This window comes from Gopherus evgoodei, chromosome 1 (assembly GCF_007399415.2).
Source record: "Gopherus evgoodei ecotype Sinaloan lineage chromosome 1, rGopEvg1_v1.p, whole genome shotgun sequence".
Taxonomy (NCBI): Eukaryota; Metazoa; Chordata; order Testudines; family Testudinidae; genus Gopherus; species Gopherus evgoodei.
Window position 1 is genome coordinate 262,963,777 of NC_044322.1, and position 16,015 is coordinate 262,979,791.

Consider the following 16,015-nt stretch of genomic DNA (forward strand, 5'->3'; position numbering starts at 1 on the left):
TCTCTCACAGTACACCCAGAGTAATGCAAGTCTTTTAGAATTAATGAGGCAAAGTTGTGTTCTTTTTAATCTTCTTCACAGTTACTTCAGAACTACAAGCCAGATCATTGAGGCAAAGTAAGGCTGTGAGATGGGAAATCGGCTCAAGATTTAATTGTTGATTTTCCATGTTTTCTATCCCTCTGCAAGTTCTAACCTTTAAAAAATTATTTTTGCAAACGTGGATGACTTCTCAGCTTTATTAATAACATGTGCAATGTTTGTGCCCATGTCTCAATTTATCTTTACAATAACAAATTTCCTCTTTGCAGCTGTGACTTTATCAGGATTATTTTGTTTTATCACATACCGTGGACAATAAGAAACCAAAGCCAGCAAAAAAATTCAAAATACATATCAAGCCAGTGACATAGCAAGACACATTTTAAAGCAGAAACCCTTAGGGAGAAAATAAGAGTGGGAAGAGATGTCAGAGAAGACATGCCACTGTGCGGCACGTTAAGTTACTCTAATTATCTGGGGCATGTATAATGTGCACTGAAAACAATAACAAAATAGACAAGGTAATTTATCAGTGTAGAGGAAGTGCAATTCTAGTGTTTTTGTGTTACACTCACACAACTCCATAACCTCACTAGGATTGTACAAGTATAACTGAGGGAAGAATCTAGCCCTAAAATAGGTTTCCATTTTTTTCAGTTCTCAGTGTTTCAGATTTAAAGAGAGAATTGTAAATATTCTGCCATTATAAAAAATAAATGTTCCTTAATATCACTACTGCCTTTGTATTGATAAAGGCACTAATAGCCTCATCCTACAAAGTCTTATTACTAAGTGTAGTGACTACACATGGTGGTTATGAAGTTTCTGTAAGATTGGGCCTTTAATGGGAATCATTGGAATGAAGTCATGTTATGAGCCTAAACATGACAGGTAAGCCATGCACTCAGAAAAAAGACACTTCCTCTGCCCTGTCTCTCCACCTCTCACCATTCCTCACCCCTCTCTCTGGCTGGAGGAAAAGGGGAACAACTAGGACACTTTTGCAGCTGCAGGTTTGGCCCCTTGGGGCCCTCAGATTGCTCTAACTCAATGAAAGCAAACTGGCCCTAAAGAGGCTCTACCACAATTAGAGAAGTACAAAGTTGAGATTTATATAGGGTGACGAGACAGCAAATGTGAAAAATCGGGCTAGGGGTGGGGGGTAATAGGAGCCGATACAAGAAAAAGACCCAAAAATCAGGATTGTCCCTATAAAATCGGGACATCTGCTCACCCTAGATTTACACCACTTTAGCACAATGCTCCCTGAGCAGCACTCTCCTCCGCCCCGACCTCGTGCCCAGCATATGGCCCTTTTTCATTTGTCCTTTATTCATTTTCTAATCCATAAGAATACTTGACTTCTCACTTCATGACTACTTAGTACTCTCCGATAAGAGACTTTTCCTTTGGCCTTTAGGAAGTCCACACAAATTATGTCAAATGGTCCTCTTCTATCCATCACTTCACTGACACGCTCAAAGGACTTGAATAGAAAAGAGAGACATGATTTTCTTTTGCCAAAGTCATATCCATACTCTGCTTTCATTTCTCTTTTTTCCTTTTGCGGTATACTTCTGTGATTCTAAATAGCCTCCATATTGAGTCCAAGGTTTTTAATTTCTCTCTCTCTCTCTTTTTTTTGTTTAATGTTTGCATTTAGGGTCTTCTTGATTAGCTTATTCATTTTCATTTAAGTCTCTTTTCTAAAATTTAGTTTGCACATGGGCAGGGGCGGTTCTAGACATTTTGCCGCCCCAAGCATGGCGGCATGCTGCAGGGGATGCTCTGCCAGTCCCCGGTCCCGCGGCTCCGGTGGACCTCCCACAGGCATGCCTGCGGAGGGTCCGCTGGTCCCGCGGCTCCGCCTGCGGGATGTCCACCGGAGCCCTGCCTGCCGCCCTCCTGGTGACCGGCAGAGCGCCCCCCGCGGCAAGCCGCCCCAAGCACGTGCTTGGCGTGCTGGGGCCTGGAGCTGCCCCTACACAAGGGGAATGTTCAGGGAGACTGTTAAGCCAGTTTTCCCGCTGCTTTGTGCTGCTAGAGAATTGGGTTCAGGGGGTTTCTTTGGAAAATATACTAGTGACTGGCTTGAACTCATTATTTGCTATAAAGCCTGTTTTAATTTAAATCTCTCCTTACCATTGGCATCTAGGGCTGCAGATCCAATCATATTTTCCATCTTATATGGCAAAATGTCTTCTGAGGCATTGCACCATTCTTCGACATCATTCTGAATACCTTCATCTTGGCCTGTCTTTTCCCAGCTCTGGTGATCCAACAAGGAAAGCCTGATTTCAGCTAGTGATTCATCTTCACTTACACATCCAATGTTCAAAGACGCAGCCCTTTTAGAAAGTTCTGTTGCAACACAAGAAAACATTACTTTTATAAATTACACTGACTACGTCTGAAAGAGGTATGTGAAGCATCTGATTAAAGTGAATTCACTCGAAAAATCACAATAGCATTAGGGAGAAGTAAAACTCTAGGAATAGTTAATGTAATTATGAATAATATCAATTCTGTTCTTGATTCCTAAGATTGAAAGACCAAGAAATGTGATAAAGCACATTCTCAATAAACCCTTGTATAAAAAGGAAATATGAAAATTAAATATCAGGAGTCTGATTCTTCATTGCTTTGCACACGTGTGTAGTCATTTGTGATGTATGGGAAGCAGGTGTAAGAAGCTACGAAATCAAAAATCCTCCACTCAGTCACAATGATGGCAGCACAAACTGTGGTAAAGTTAGCACCACTTCTCACAGGGGTAAGTGATGACCCAAGCTACAAGTCAGGGGAGAATCATCAGGCTCTAGGACTGCTTGAACTATCCTGTGTATTTTACAGATTTATGTTGTTGTTCTTGAATTAAAAAATATGTTACATTTCTGGAAAATATATGAAACATTCATCAACCAGCCTCCAGATTATCTACTGTGATCCTAGTCTTCCAGCATCAACATAAATGTATTTCAAACTTAAGTTAGGCTCAGTTAAAATGATTATTGGACCTGATTCTGCATTCATTAAGTAAATGGCAAAACTCTTATTGGACTTCAGTGAGAACAGAATCAAGTCTGCTATCTGTATGAGTTAGAGAATAAGGAATGTATTCATCAGCCTGTACTTATCCATCAGTGCATAAGCAGCCTCACTGACATCAGTGAACTACTTCCAAGAGTACAGACTGGGAATTAGATTCTAAGGAGTAAAGTCTTTTTGGTATTTTAACATCAAGATCATGACACCTTGAACCAGAAACATATTGTTACCCTTTTTGAACCTGAGCAGCTACTCCAAGTTCAGGGCCCTGAGGATGTCCTTGTCTATTGATGATAGAATCTGGTATAATTTCTTTGATGTAGCCTTCTTTATTTACAAGGAACATACAGAGTCCTGCTTCTCTGAATGCAAGAGGGGGCCAAAAGCAAAAGGAGCCATTTCTTAGTTAACTTTCATATGAGTGTATTTGAATATAGGGGCAGAGGGGATATCTTACAGCTGGACAATCTATTAGAAGTTTGGTATGCTGAAGGATAGATTTAATCACATGCTTAAAGTTAATCTTGTGCTTAACTGCTCTGCTGAACTGGGGTCATAAGTTATGAGTAAGGGGAGTCAGGAGCTGTAATTTATGTAAATTCTTTTCACAGACATGATAAATGAGATTTAAAATGTTTTGGTCCATCCTCTTTATTTGTATTTTGTCGTGTAGCAATGAATTTTGTTGGCTACCTGCCTGGTTAAATACAGTATCTGAATTCAAGTATTCACATTCTGATGCCTTCTTTTAGGGGATTTCATTATTAAGTATTATTATTACAGAACACTGACAGCCTTAGAAAAAGCAGAACCATATTTTGGGTAATTCTGAACATATCTGAATATTCTGAGTGCAAAATTCCCAAAAAAGATCTAGATTGTCAGTGCTCTGCTCACATGTTTACCGTACCATGCTTAAGTGCTTTGTTGGATAGGGGTTTAAGTTGTGGTCTCAATTAAAACAAATATTCTCAGCAATTTGGAAAACCATGCTATATAGGGCCTGATCCAAAGCCCATTAAGTGAGTTATAAGATGCTCATCAATTTCATTGGGCTTTGAATCAGCCCCCTACTTAGATACATAAATATGGATTTATGAGCCTAACTTTATGCTTGTTGTATCAACCAGGCAAGTTATTAACAACTTCAACAGGACTTTATTTTTACAGTGGAAACCTCTGTACCAAGCTGCTGCTGCACCCTCTGTAGCTCTCACTCAGCTTCCTCAACTCCTCCCCCTACCTTCCTGTTTCTTGTCCTTTCAGACTCTCAACAGCCAGTGCTCCCAGTTCTAATAATCACAAGCACATCTAAACACCACAATGTTCTCATTTTAAAAAGTTTTAGCCAAAATGTTTTGTCATAAGCATTTGTAGAGTGCTCTGTACATATATGTTAATACACAAAAGGGGAAAAAATCAGGAATCAGATAGGAAACCAACCTGAGAGATCTGATAGGTCTTCCTCAGAGGAGTTCCTTTCATCGCGCTGAGACAAAGAGCAGCCTGTTCGTGGATTAATTCCTTCAGGTTCACTGAATGCATCTTGTGTAGCACTGCTAAGTTTGGATGTCTGAGATCTGACCTCACATGTAGTATCCGAGCATGCTAAAATATACAGGAAAATGAAAGTATATTAAAGATTTCAAGAAAAGCTTGTTTCATTTCTTTTTAATCAAGACATTTGTTTCACAGAACAATCTTTAAAAAAAAATCAAAGACTTTGGGTCTGAAAGTAGCTGACACTGTCCAAACTGATCCTACAGCCTTTCTGCACACTCAACTCCGGACAATGGCACAGGCCTAACAAATTGCTCCTCCCAAGGGAGGGGAAGTTAGTTTTTCAAAACATACTCTTGGCCCCCTTTCCCAACCTTGAGTGGCTCCTTCTCTCGTTTTTGGGCCTGGCGGTGCTCCCATACACAGGCAGCATCAAGTTAGTGGCTTCTGATATGACAGGACAAAATAATCTTGCAGCAATCTGTTCCCTTGGGTCATTTTGCATCCTGGCTGGCTGAAGTGACCCCTAGGGAGTGCGTTGCCCTGGGGATTGTTCTCTTCATTGGGCCAGTGACTTATTGTAACATCTTCTTCCCTCCCTTGGAACCAAAGAAAGAAATCTGCTGTATGTGGCCAGCAGAACAAGGATATAATTTGTCTGGTGGGAAGGACTGGACACTCTTTTTGCTCCAGCACTTACTTCCTCTTGGCCTTTTGCCTATTCCCTAGTCATGGCAATCCCCAATGCTGGGGGCAAAGAAGAGAGCCATATTTCAAAACCAGAGCCATGGATTCTGCACTCCTGCTCTACTGGAGAGAACGTCAGGCCTACTCAAGTGTTGTTTCTATGGGCCTCATCTGTAGCCCAGGGAAGTCAATGGAAAGGCTCCCATTGATTTTAATGGGCTTTGGATCATGTCCTATGTCTTCACTTCTAGTGACTTCTTCAAAGATGATATAAAGCTTAGTACTACTCGAGCTAGTGGAGATCCTTGTTTAGCTCAAGGGGTAGGTGTAAGGACTCAGGAGTTAGGTTAGCTGGAGAGAAAGCAAGGCACTTTTAACAGCTGGAATAGTTGCTCAGTTTGAAGCTGCTCAGGATTCTGGAACCATCTAGTTCATGCTGGACATGCTCAAAGGATTAACATGCCGATCACCATAGTCAACTCCCACAGTAGCAGCTTTACATTCTCCAATTTGCATTGTCCCACATGCTAGTAACATGCTATCTGTCCTTACACTTAGGGGCCTGTGCTTTTGGAACAGAAGGTACAGAGGTCTATCTCCACTGACAACCGTGACGTCTATATGGCTAGGGCAAGCAAAATAGTTGACAGCCATGAAGTTTATACAGCCAGTGAATTGTTAGCATGAACATATTATGATGCATCAGCAGGCTGTGAAAAATCTTTGAAGATTTTGTGAGTAGGTCTGCATTAAAAGGGCAGTTGCTTTTATTGTACTGAAGCTAGCCCTATTGAAATTTCAGATGCTCATCATGTAATAATAGCTATCTCTTTCATGACTATAAGGGGGCTGCTGCTATGTGTATTCTGCACTCCTATGAAAAAGGCATTGGTTCCCCCTTCAAATTGTTCAGCTATGAGTGGCTTCAAACAATGAAAGGAAATCCCTAAAACAGAACATGATGCATGTTGTCCCAAGAAATTTTTGTTCTTCGTGTCCCTTGGCCTAATTATCTTAACTACAAAAATAACCTATAAGTAAATTCTCAGCACTCCATTTAGTCCTTAGTTGAAAAATGTCAAAGATCTTAAAATCAGATTATCACATGACACCTACTGATTAAAGCTGGTGCTGGTAGCTACACCTACAGTTAAGATTGCCCAATGCACCGTACTGCAAGATCCTGTTTTCAGTTGCTTACAGCTTTGTCAAATTGTATCAGTTTGGTCTGCAATTCAGTCATTTCCAAGAACAATGGTAAAGGAAAATATGTTGTTCTGTGCATTTAAAGAAAATATCTTGTGACCATTTCATCGAGGTCTTTCACCTCCAAACACTGAAGCAGGGACTTGAAACTTGGAAAGAGGTGGCCTTTTTGTCACAATTGTGTCTTACTATACCTATGGAGAAACTGCACAAAATTGGCAAAGTGATAAACCTTTGAAAATGTAAGTTTGCATATGCTCAGTAGAGGCTTGCTAGAGTTTGTCAGCTAAATTGTTTGAACAATCTATCTGTGCTGAGCATGCTCCAGCCCAGGATGGCAGGGGGATGGGCAGGACTTTCCCTGCAATTGCTTCTCCACGCATCCGGGGGCCACTTTGGCACCAGGCACCAGAACTAAGAGCATGAAGATGCTCTTTCTTGTAGTCTCAGTGCTGCCTCTGCTGGTTCCCAGGTAGCATGGAGGAGGAAGACAACAGCCTACTTCACAACACAACCCTAATTCATACCCAGAGTAGGTCCATCCTGTTCACTGAATGAGTTATAGGTCCTGTGGAAAAAAAGTATGTAATCTTGTAATTAAAGACCTTATCATAATGCATAAACCCAAGGGGGCTGGATTAAGCAAATTTAAAATGTCCTACCTTTGGAGTGCTTGACTTTGCAACCTTAATATTCTTTTAATGTTGTTTTGATGTGTAACATAGAGTCACAGTATATGAGTCATACTCACTGCAGGTAAAATTCATCCTTGGAAAATTTATCTATATAGGTGTGATATTCTTAAAGGGACATATATTTAAAAATATATCCCTACTTCTATTACAAATAACATCTTTGGTTATCAAAACAAAGAATTTTACAAATCTTATTTATACAGAACCTAACTTTGCGGCAAGTTTGACAAGTCTTTTTGCATATATGTTATCTCTCTGCACTCTGTTTCTAAATCTGGAACTTATCTTTGGCCATTAATTTTAAAGTCAATTAAAGGTTAAAACACGTTATAAAACCTCCATGCACATCAGCTGAGGGACTTATTTGATAATGGTTTATTTGATAATGGTTGTGTTCTGACACAATTTAAATATATATGATCAGAAATAAAAAGCAATAATATTCTGTATTATCATTACACTGATGGGCTTCATCTAATTATTAGCCAGCACCTGAACAGATTTGCAGTCAAGATTAGCAGAAACATATAGGCAGAGAAGATAAACTGCATGAACTAGAGTACTTTTAGAATAACAGAGTTACTAAAAAATGAGACATGTTGCACCTTGTTTTCATGACTTACTTTCAAATGCTGGATTTCCAATATAAATGGAATTAATAAAGGAAGTTACTGAATGGGGACAAAATAGCCAACCATTCCAAGGAATCATTTACTAAAAACTAATCTAAATTCTGTTGGGACTATTCTGTGACTCTGACTCAGGACAGTAGTTAAGCATGTGCTCAACTTTAAGACAGCACTTTAGTTCCTTTTAAGTCATGTTTGGATGCTTTTCTTCAAGATTGGATTTTTTTCTAAACAATATCCTCTATGAATTATTTGGAGGAAATAGCCTGTACTATACAGGAGGTCAGACTAGATGATCACAATGGTTTCTTCTGGCCTTGGAATCTGGGTTTAAGTGCTATCCTGGATAGGAATGCTTTCCTGAATTGTAGCCTACATTAGTAAACTGCAACAAGTATCTTGTAACCATTTTCATGATCAAAAGCACAAATGAAAAAACAAATGTCATCAAATCAGATGAAGTAAAATGGCTTCTAATATAATAAATGCTCTGTTCATTACATACCATCATGCTAGATACACCTTTTTTCGATCAACACTTAAAAAAATGTTTCAAATGAGTGTACTTATGTATGTTGAGATATTATGACAAAGATTTTCAAAAATGGGTCCCTAAAGTTAATTCTCCAAAATCCATACTTAAGTGACTAAATAATTGGTCTGATTTCCAAAGGTATTGAGCACCCCAGAAGTTCCACTGAAGACAATGGCTGCTGCTAGATGCTCGTACTTTTGTAAATCAGCCCATTTATTTAGTCACTTAAGTATGGATTTTGGAGAATTAACTTTAGGGACCCATTTTTGAAAATCTTGGCCTAATCCTTTTAAATCACAATGAACAGGCCAAAAAGAGCAAAATTTAGCCATAAAAATTAAAAGACATAAAATGTCAAATTTGTAAAGCCACAGCAAGCACAAATACATGGGTAACAGAACGAGACAGAAAGCATACTAACATGCATGAGTCCCAACGTTATCTCTGGATCACCAGTGTAACACAGCATTATTATTTGTTATTTGTACTGAGGTAGTGGCTAGCAGACCCCAGCCCCATTGCACTAGTAATATATAAATATATGTGTAATGTGGCAAGACACCTGTTGTGACAGATTAATAATAATAATGAAGCAAAATCTCTTTGCAAGGGGGAAAAAAGCCATATGAAGCTTTAGATTCAGAATAGCTTCTTACTTAGTCTATAATCACTTTTGATTTAGTGATGGCACTGTTCATTTTAGCCCATATGTTGTTACTAATCTGAAGATGTGGAAATCTAGAACTTTCCTGCTCTAACGAGCAGTGACTGTCTTTTCCAATCAGATATAGTTAGTTCAAGTCATAGATGAGATTATGAAATCCCTTTATTTAGGGTCACGTTTTTTGAATGTATTCTAACTCTTTCTCTATGAACATTATCATTTTTCTGAGTTATAACTGTTGGTTATCATTAACAAAAGGTCAGGAGAGAGGTCTGTGGCACTGCTGTTTGCCTTCACATCTGGGTTAGCAACATGTATGTGAAGGACCTTTAGAAAAAGTGAGAGAGTGAGACAGAAAGAAGGAACGGAAGGCATCATCACACTAAATGAAAAGCAAACAATATGCATATCAGCATCCTAAGGAGCCATACTACTCTGCTGGGAAAAGCCAAGACAAAAGAATTATCTGACACAACAGTTCAAAGCATATTGCACCTGTCAAAATGTCTGTCATCTTCTATAGAAATGCACCATTCTAAAGGAGAAAAGGGAAACTCTAGCAAAGTCACTCAGAAACAACAGACCACTTTGTCTCTTTCCTTCCAGCCAACTCCTCCAACTGAAAGCCATTTAACTCAATGCTAAAGATTGCCTGGAAGGACCAGACAATAGGAAGTTCTCTTTCATTGTCAAGGACAGTTACACTTTGAAGATGATGCTCAAAAGGGGTTAAAATGGGTCAACAAGCAATTGTTGGTCCTAGCCAAGGAAGTGGGAACAGAACATTGTTAAAGCCACCAAAAAAAAAAATCTATCTAAAGGAACACATCTTTTAACTAGGGAAGGTGTGGGAAGCGGGGGTTGGGGAGGCAACACATGATACCGATTTAATCATAAAGAGAAATTAAGATAAAAAAAACAATAGCACCAATTGATTAATGGGGAGTTTTGGTCTAGGAATTGCGATTGCTATCTATATGCACCCAAGTTGCAGGAAAGGTGAGAAAAACAGGAGGCAACAACGGGAAAAGAAGAAAAACTAATTATAAACTGACAACATTTTTACCTTGGTGAGATGTGAATCTTCAGGAAAGCCTCATTTCATACTACATGTTAGTTAACTACATGGAAACAGGATTTCATTAGCATTGTACTTGATTTTATGTATTTACCAATTACTTAATCTAAAAACAAAACAGAAAGCCAGCTCCTTGCCTACATACACACGATCTTTGTTAATATTTTTATAGCTTTAGTGAGGTGAACCTCGATGTTTTTGATTTCAAGCCAATGGAGAAAATAATAAATGCTTCTCATTTAAAGAGGTTTTAAAGGTAACTCATGACTTTAAATCCTAAATTAAATCTTTTGTAAGGCAGAAAAGTAACTTTTATGTTATCCCACTTAAAAACAATTATTATTTAGGATTATTTATTGTTATTAATGGAACCCTTGTTCCTCTGCTTCTCTCTTCTGGTCTATTTCTGGAGTTTACTTGGAGCATCATGTGTGAATATAGGCACTGATCCTGCAAAAACTTTAGTTCAATGCTACTACTCACTGTAAAGTTACTCACCTGTATCAGTGTTTGCAGCACTGAGGTCTTAGATCGTAAGCTCCTTAGGGAGGAGAACATGCGTGAAATCTTGGCTCCATTGAAGTCAATGGAAAAACTCCCATTGACTTCATTGGGACCCAATGTATTTATATGTTTCTATAAAGAACCTAACACAAATGTCAGTTCTCAAAATGTTCATCACCATGATAGTTTCACATACATTTTTCATAAAGTAACATTTCTCCTCTTTTACTTCATTTCAGTACTTCAGGCATAATGACAATAAGAATAGAACATACACGTATCTGAATTAGAGGGATATACATTGAAACAGCAGATCAAGCCACCCCAGAGTGTTGGAAAAGTTTGTATACAGGGCTGGATGCGAACTCCTAAGGATGTTGGAGTGTGTGCAAGTATGTAGCCAGATTCTCAGGTAGTGTAAATGGCACTAGCTCCTGAAGGCCATGGAGCTATGTCAATTTCAAGAAGGCAGACTTTAGTAAACTCAGGGAGTTGATTGGTAAGATCCCATGGGCAGCACATCTAAGAGAAAAAACAGTTCAAGATAGCTAGCAGTTTGTCAAAGAGACATTTTTAACGGCACAAGAGCAAAACTATCTCACTGCGTAGGAAAGATACAAAGTATAGCAAGAGACCACGCTGGCTGAACCAAAAGACTTTTAATGATCTGAAACACAAAAAAAGTGTCCTACAAAAAGTGGAAAACCAGTCAAATTATGAAGGATGAATATAAACAAACAACACAAGCATATAGGGACAAAGTTAGAAAGGCCAAGGCACAAAATGATATTATCTAGCTAGAGACATAAAGAATAACAAGAAAACATTCTACAAATAGAAGCAAAAGACTAAAGATAAGGTAAGGGGGGGAAAAACAATAACAGAAAATGTGGAAATGGCAGAAGTGCTAAATGCCTTTTTTGTTTCAGTTTTCACCAAAAAGGTTAGTAGTGATTGAACATCTAACACAGTGAACGCCAGCATATGTGGGGTAGGATCTGAGGCTAAAATAGGGAAAGAACAAGTTAAAAATTACACTGACAAATCAGATGTATTCAAGTTGGCAGGGCCTGATGAAATACATCCTAGAATACTCAAGGAGCTGACTGAGGAGATATCTGAGCCATTGCAATTATCTTTGAAAACTCATGGAAGACAGGAGCTATTCCAGAGGACTGGAAAAGGGCAAATACAGTGCAAATCTATAAAAAGGGAAATATGGACAACCAGGGGAATTACTGACCCATCAGCTTAACTTCAGTACCCTGAAAGATAATGGAGCAAATAATCAAGCAATCAATTTGCAAACACTTAGAAGACAATAAGGTGATAAGTAACAGTTAACATGGATTTGTCTAGACCAAATCACATCAAACCAAGCTAATAGCTTTTATTGACAGGGTAACAAGCCTTGTGGATGGGGGGAAGCAGCAGATGTGGTACATGTTGACTTTATTAAGGCTTTTGATATTGTCTCGAGTAACATTTTCATAAACAAACTAGGGAAAGATACCTTAGATGGAGCTACTATAAGTTGAGTGCATAACTAGTTGGAAAACTGTTCCCAGACAGTACTTATCAGTGATTCAGTCAAATCTGAAGGGCATATTAAGTGGCATCCTGCAGCGACTAGTTCTGATTAGTACCTTCATCAATGATTTAGATAATGGCATAGAGAGTACACTTGTAAAGTTTGCGGACAATACCAAGTTGGGAGGGGCTGCAAGTGCTTTGGATGATAGATTAACATTCAGAATGATCTGTACAAACTTGAGAAATGGTCTGAGGTAAATAGGATGAAATTTAATAAAGATGAATGCAAAGTACTCCACTTAGGAAGTGTCAACTGCACACATACAAAATGGGAAATGACTGCCTAGGAAGGAGTAATGCAGAAAGGGATCTGGGGGTTATAGATCACAAGCTAAATATGAGTCAACAGTGTTACACTGTTGCAAAAAAAGTGAACATCATTCTGGAATGCACCAACAGCAATGTTGTAAGCAAGACAAGAGAAGTAATTTTTCTGCTTTATTCTGAGCTGATAACACCTCAGCTGGAGTATTGGGTCCAATTCTGGGCACCACATTTAGTAAAGATGTGAATATATTGGAGAAAGTCCAGAGGTGAACAATGATAAATTATTAAAAGTCTAAAAAAGTCTATGAGGAAAGATAGAAAAAATTGGGCCAGTTTAATCTGGAGAACAGAAGACTGAGGGGTGGGGGTGGGGGACACATGATAACAGTTTTCAAGTATATAAAAGGTTTTTACAAGGAGGAGAGTGAAAAATTGTTCTTCTTAACCTCTGAGGATAAGACAAGAAGCAATGAGCTTAAATTCCAGCAAGGAGGTTTAGGTTGGACATTATGAACTGTAAGGGTAGTTAAGCACTAGAACAAATTGCCTAGGAAAGTTGTGGAATCTCCATTATTGCAGGTTTTTAATAGGAGGTTAGACAAACACCTGCCAGGAATTATCTAGTTAATATTTAGTCCTACCTTGAATGCAGGGTATTGGACTAGATGACCTATGGTGGTCCCTTCCAGTCCTACACATCTATGATTCTATGATTATATAGTTTACAACAGCAGAGAATCCAAGCCCTGGTGTTCTGTTTAGGCCATCATAGAGTGATCAGAGTCATGAAGCTCATGTATATAATGGCCTAACAGAACAACGAATCTGCAAACACTTGAAATTAGGGGAAGTTCAGATTCAAATCTGATTCCAGAACCAAGATTTGCAACTTGGACCCATCTCTAACAAGAGTTATAGGTGATGACCATAACAATATATAGGATATAGATACTATAGATAAGTTAACCTTACAGCTTTCTCAATATTTTGATTTTTGGGCTGAAATTTGCTGTGTTTACTTTAAATCAGAGTGAACTTTTCCTGAAAGATTAATCAAAAATGGTAGCACCACTGCCAAGTATTTGCAAGGCTATTTTTTAGTTAAGAAATACTTTCTGACTTTTTTTGACCTGTTCTATCATCTCAGTAGAAGCCACTTGAAACATAAAACTTAGCAGGGACATAGATCTGCTTTTCCTAGGTTTGATGACAATTCAGTTTTATTTGGCCAAGTTATTTTCTTCACAAACGTGAACCAGATTGTTTTAATTGTTTAATAATAATGATCTCCCAACGTTACACTGGCACTGAGCAGATCTACATATAAAAACAGAGTGAAAAGTTCCACTGAACATGCCTCGTATACTGCACACTCTTCAAGTACTGCTCTGAATATAGAATTCTTTATTTCTTCAGGGACTTTTTATGGCAATATTCACTATAGGATCTGAATACTTCACAAACATTCATTAATCCATCTTCATAACATTCTTGTGAGATAGAGTGACATTTTCATCTCCATTTTACAGATGATGAACTGAGGCACAGAAAGATTAAGGTAAAAAATATTCACTGATTTGTGGATGCCCAATCTGAGATGTCTACAGCTTTATTTTTCAGACTATATACTATTTTATAGCACATTCAAAGCATGCCTCCCACAGATTTCAGTTGCAGCTGTGAGTGCTCAGCATGTCTGCAAACCAGACCCAAGTGTCTCCAGCTGGGCATCCAGAAAATAAGGAACCCACCATTAAAGACCACCTGTATAAAATCTGGCTTTTGTGATATGCCGTGCATCATACAGGAACTCTTTGGCAGTGGCAGGAATAGAAGCCACTTCTCCAGGGCGGCATTCAACTACATTAACCCTGAGACTTGTCCCGTCTCTTCCTACAATCCTCTACCTCATTCTCCCTACTTCTGCAATAAATGAGGCTGGGGTTCTGCAGACCACAGCTTCTTTCACTTCACAGACTTCACTCATTTCCAGAGCACAATCTCCCCTGAGGACTGAATGAAGAGGGGGGCCTGTGGAAAAACAGTACGTGATCATATAATAAAAGACTATACCATAGTACATGAATACAAGGGGGCTGAATTAAGATTGTACAGACTATAATTCTGGCATTTCCTAAATTTTAAATGCACAATTTTTGTAACCTTAATATTCTTTCAATTTAGTTTTTTGTCTGTAATGACATAGACGCTGGTTAAAAAAGCAAACAAAAGAACAGAAATGTCATTATGTGGAATCATATTGACTCAAACCTGCATTATCAGCAGGGTTGGAACAATCAGATCCATAGCACAGGCCTCTACTGAGCTATCAGGGTAGCCAGTAGCAGTAGCAGATTGCAAGCTTCTGTGTGGATCAGCCACCAGAGGGAAATGAGAAACATTTTACCGGTGGGTTTCAAAAGTACATGCTGACAGCAAAGGAATGTTGAACCTTGGGAATCCTAGGTTCATTTCTATTTTCTTAGAGGTGGGTGCTCTAGTGTTTACTAACCTCTCTTCACTTCTCTCTCCATTTAGTTCTCCTATCCCCACCAGCCTCTTCCTGTCCTAATCTTCTTCCAGAGACAACCCTGTCCCTGTCCCAGCCCTCCTCTTTCTCTTGTCTCAGCCTCGCCTTGCCCTAAGCTCCTTATCCCTCTGCATTCCAGTCAGGCTATTTCCTTCTCCTCCATGGAGTCTGTGTATCAGCAGTGGGGGCACTTAGCCCACAGGACACACAGTCTCTCTGCTTTTAGTTTTGGTGCCTGGTGCAATGGTGGCCTTTGGCAGCCAAAAGGCACCAGTGTAGGGAAAGTTTTGCTCATCCCTGGAGCTCCTGGGATGGAGCATGCTCAGTCACTGTGTCAGGACAGCACACGCACAGCCTCATCAGCACACAGACGCTGTGTAGGAATGGAGTGTGCTCAATGAGATGGAATCCCTGGAGAATTTAGATGATGAAGTCTAACAAACCTCTACTGAATGTATGGAAAGTGTGGTTTTCATGGTTTATAATTTGTCAAAAGTTGGGTATATTTTCATGAGACTAGCAAAGGGCATTTTCTTGATACCAGAGTGACACCCTCTGCCAAACTTCATATCCATGCTCCAAAGTAGAAACACTAGAACTTCTCAGTGCAATACCTGTATGGATTTTTAACAAAGGCAAAACAACATATTTTGTTCTCTCCTTCTGTTCTCGGAAACTGCCAGAACATATTTGCTGAAACTTTTCAAAAAATTCAGCCTGAGGCTGATACCCAGAAGGAAAATTCCAGCCTTAATGGTTAAAACTTGGCTAAGTTATAAGCAACTGAAAAGAAGGTTTTAAAATGGAAAGTGTTAGGCAACCTTAACTATAGACATTGCTACCAGCACCGTAACCAGCATAAACTGAAAATATACTGACATGAACAAATACTACATTTCCTAATAATTTTTAAATGCATTAAGTTGTGGTTAGCAATTAGATATTGCTGTGATTGCTAGAGCTGTTTGAATATTGCAAAAATTTTGAGCCAACTTTTCTGTTGGTGTAAATCCATTGAAGACAAGCAAGGAATTCAG

At 38.9% G+C, this 16,015-nt stretch overlaps 1 protein-coding gene across 1 annotated transcript in view; it reads right to left on the reverse strand.

Annotated features, from left to right (window-relative positions):
• LOC115644773 overlaps window positions 1–16,015 on the reverse strand; it is a 230,031-nt gene that overhangs the window by 110,643 nt on the left and 103,373 nt on the right. Inside the window, exons 6-7 of the mRNA XM_030549267.1 lie at window positions 4,534–4,698; window positions 2,185–2,403 (exon numbers count right to left, since the gene is read on the reverse strand). Of these exons, the coding sequence (XP_030405127.1) occupies window positions 2,185–2,403; window positions 4,534–4,698 (384 nt within the window). The remainder of the gene's footprint in view (window positions 1–2,184; window positions 2,404–4,533; window positions 4,699–16,015) is intronic.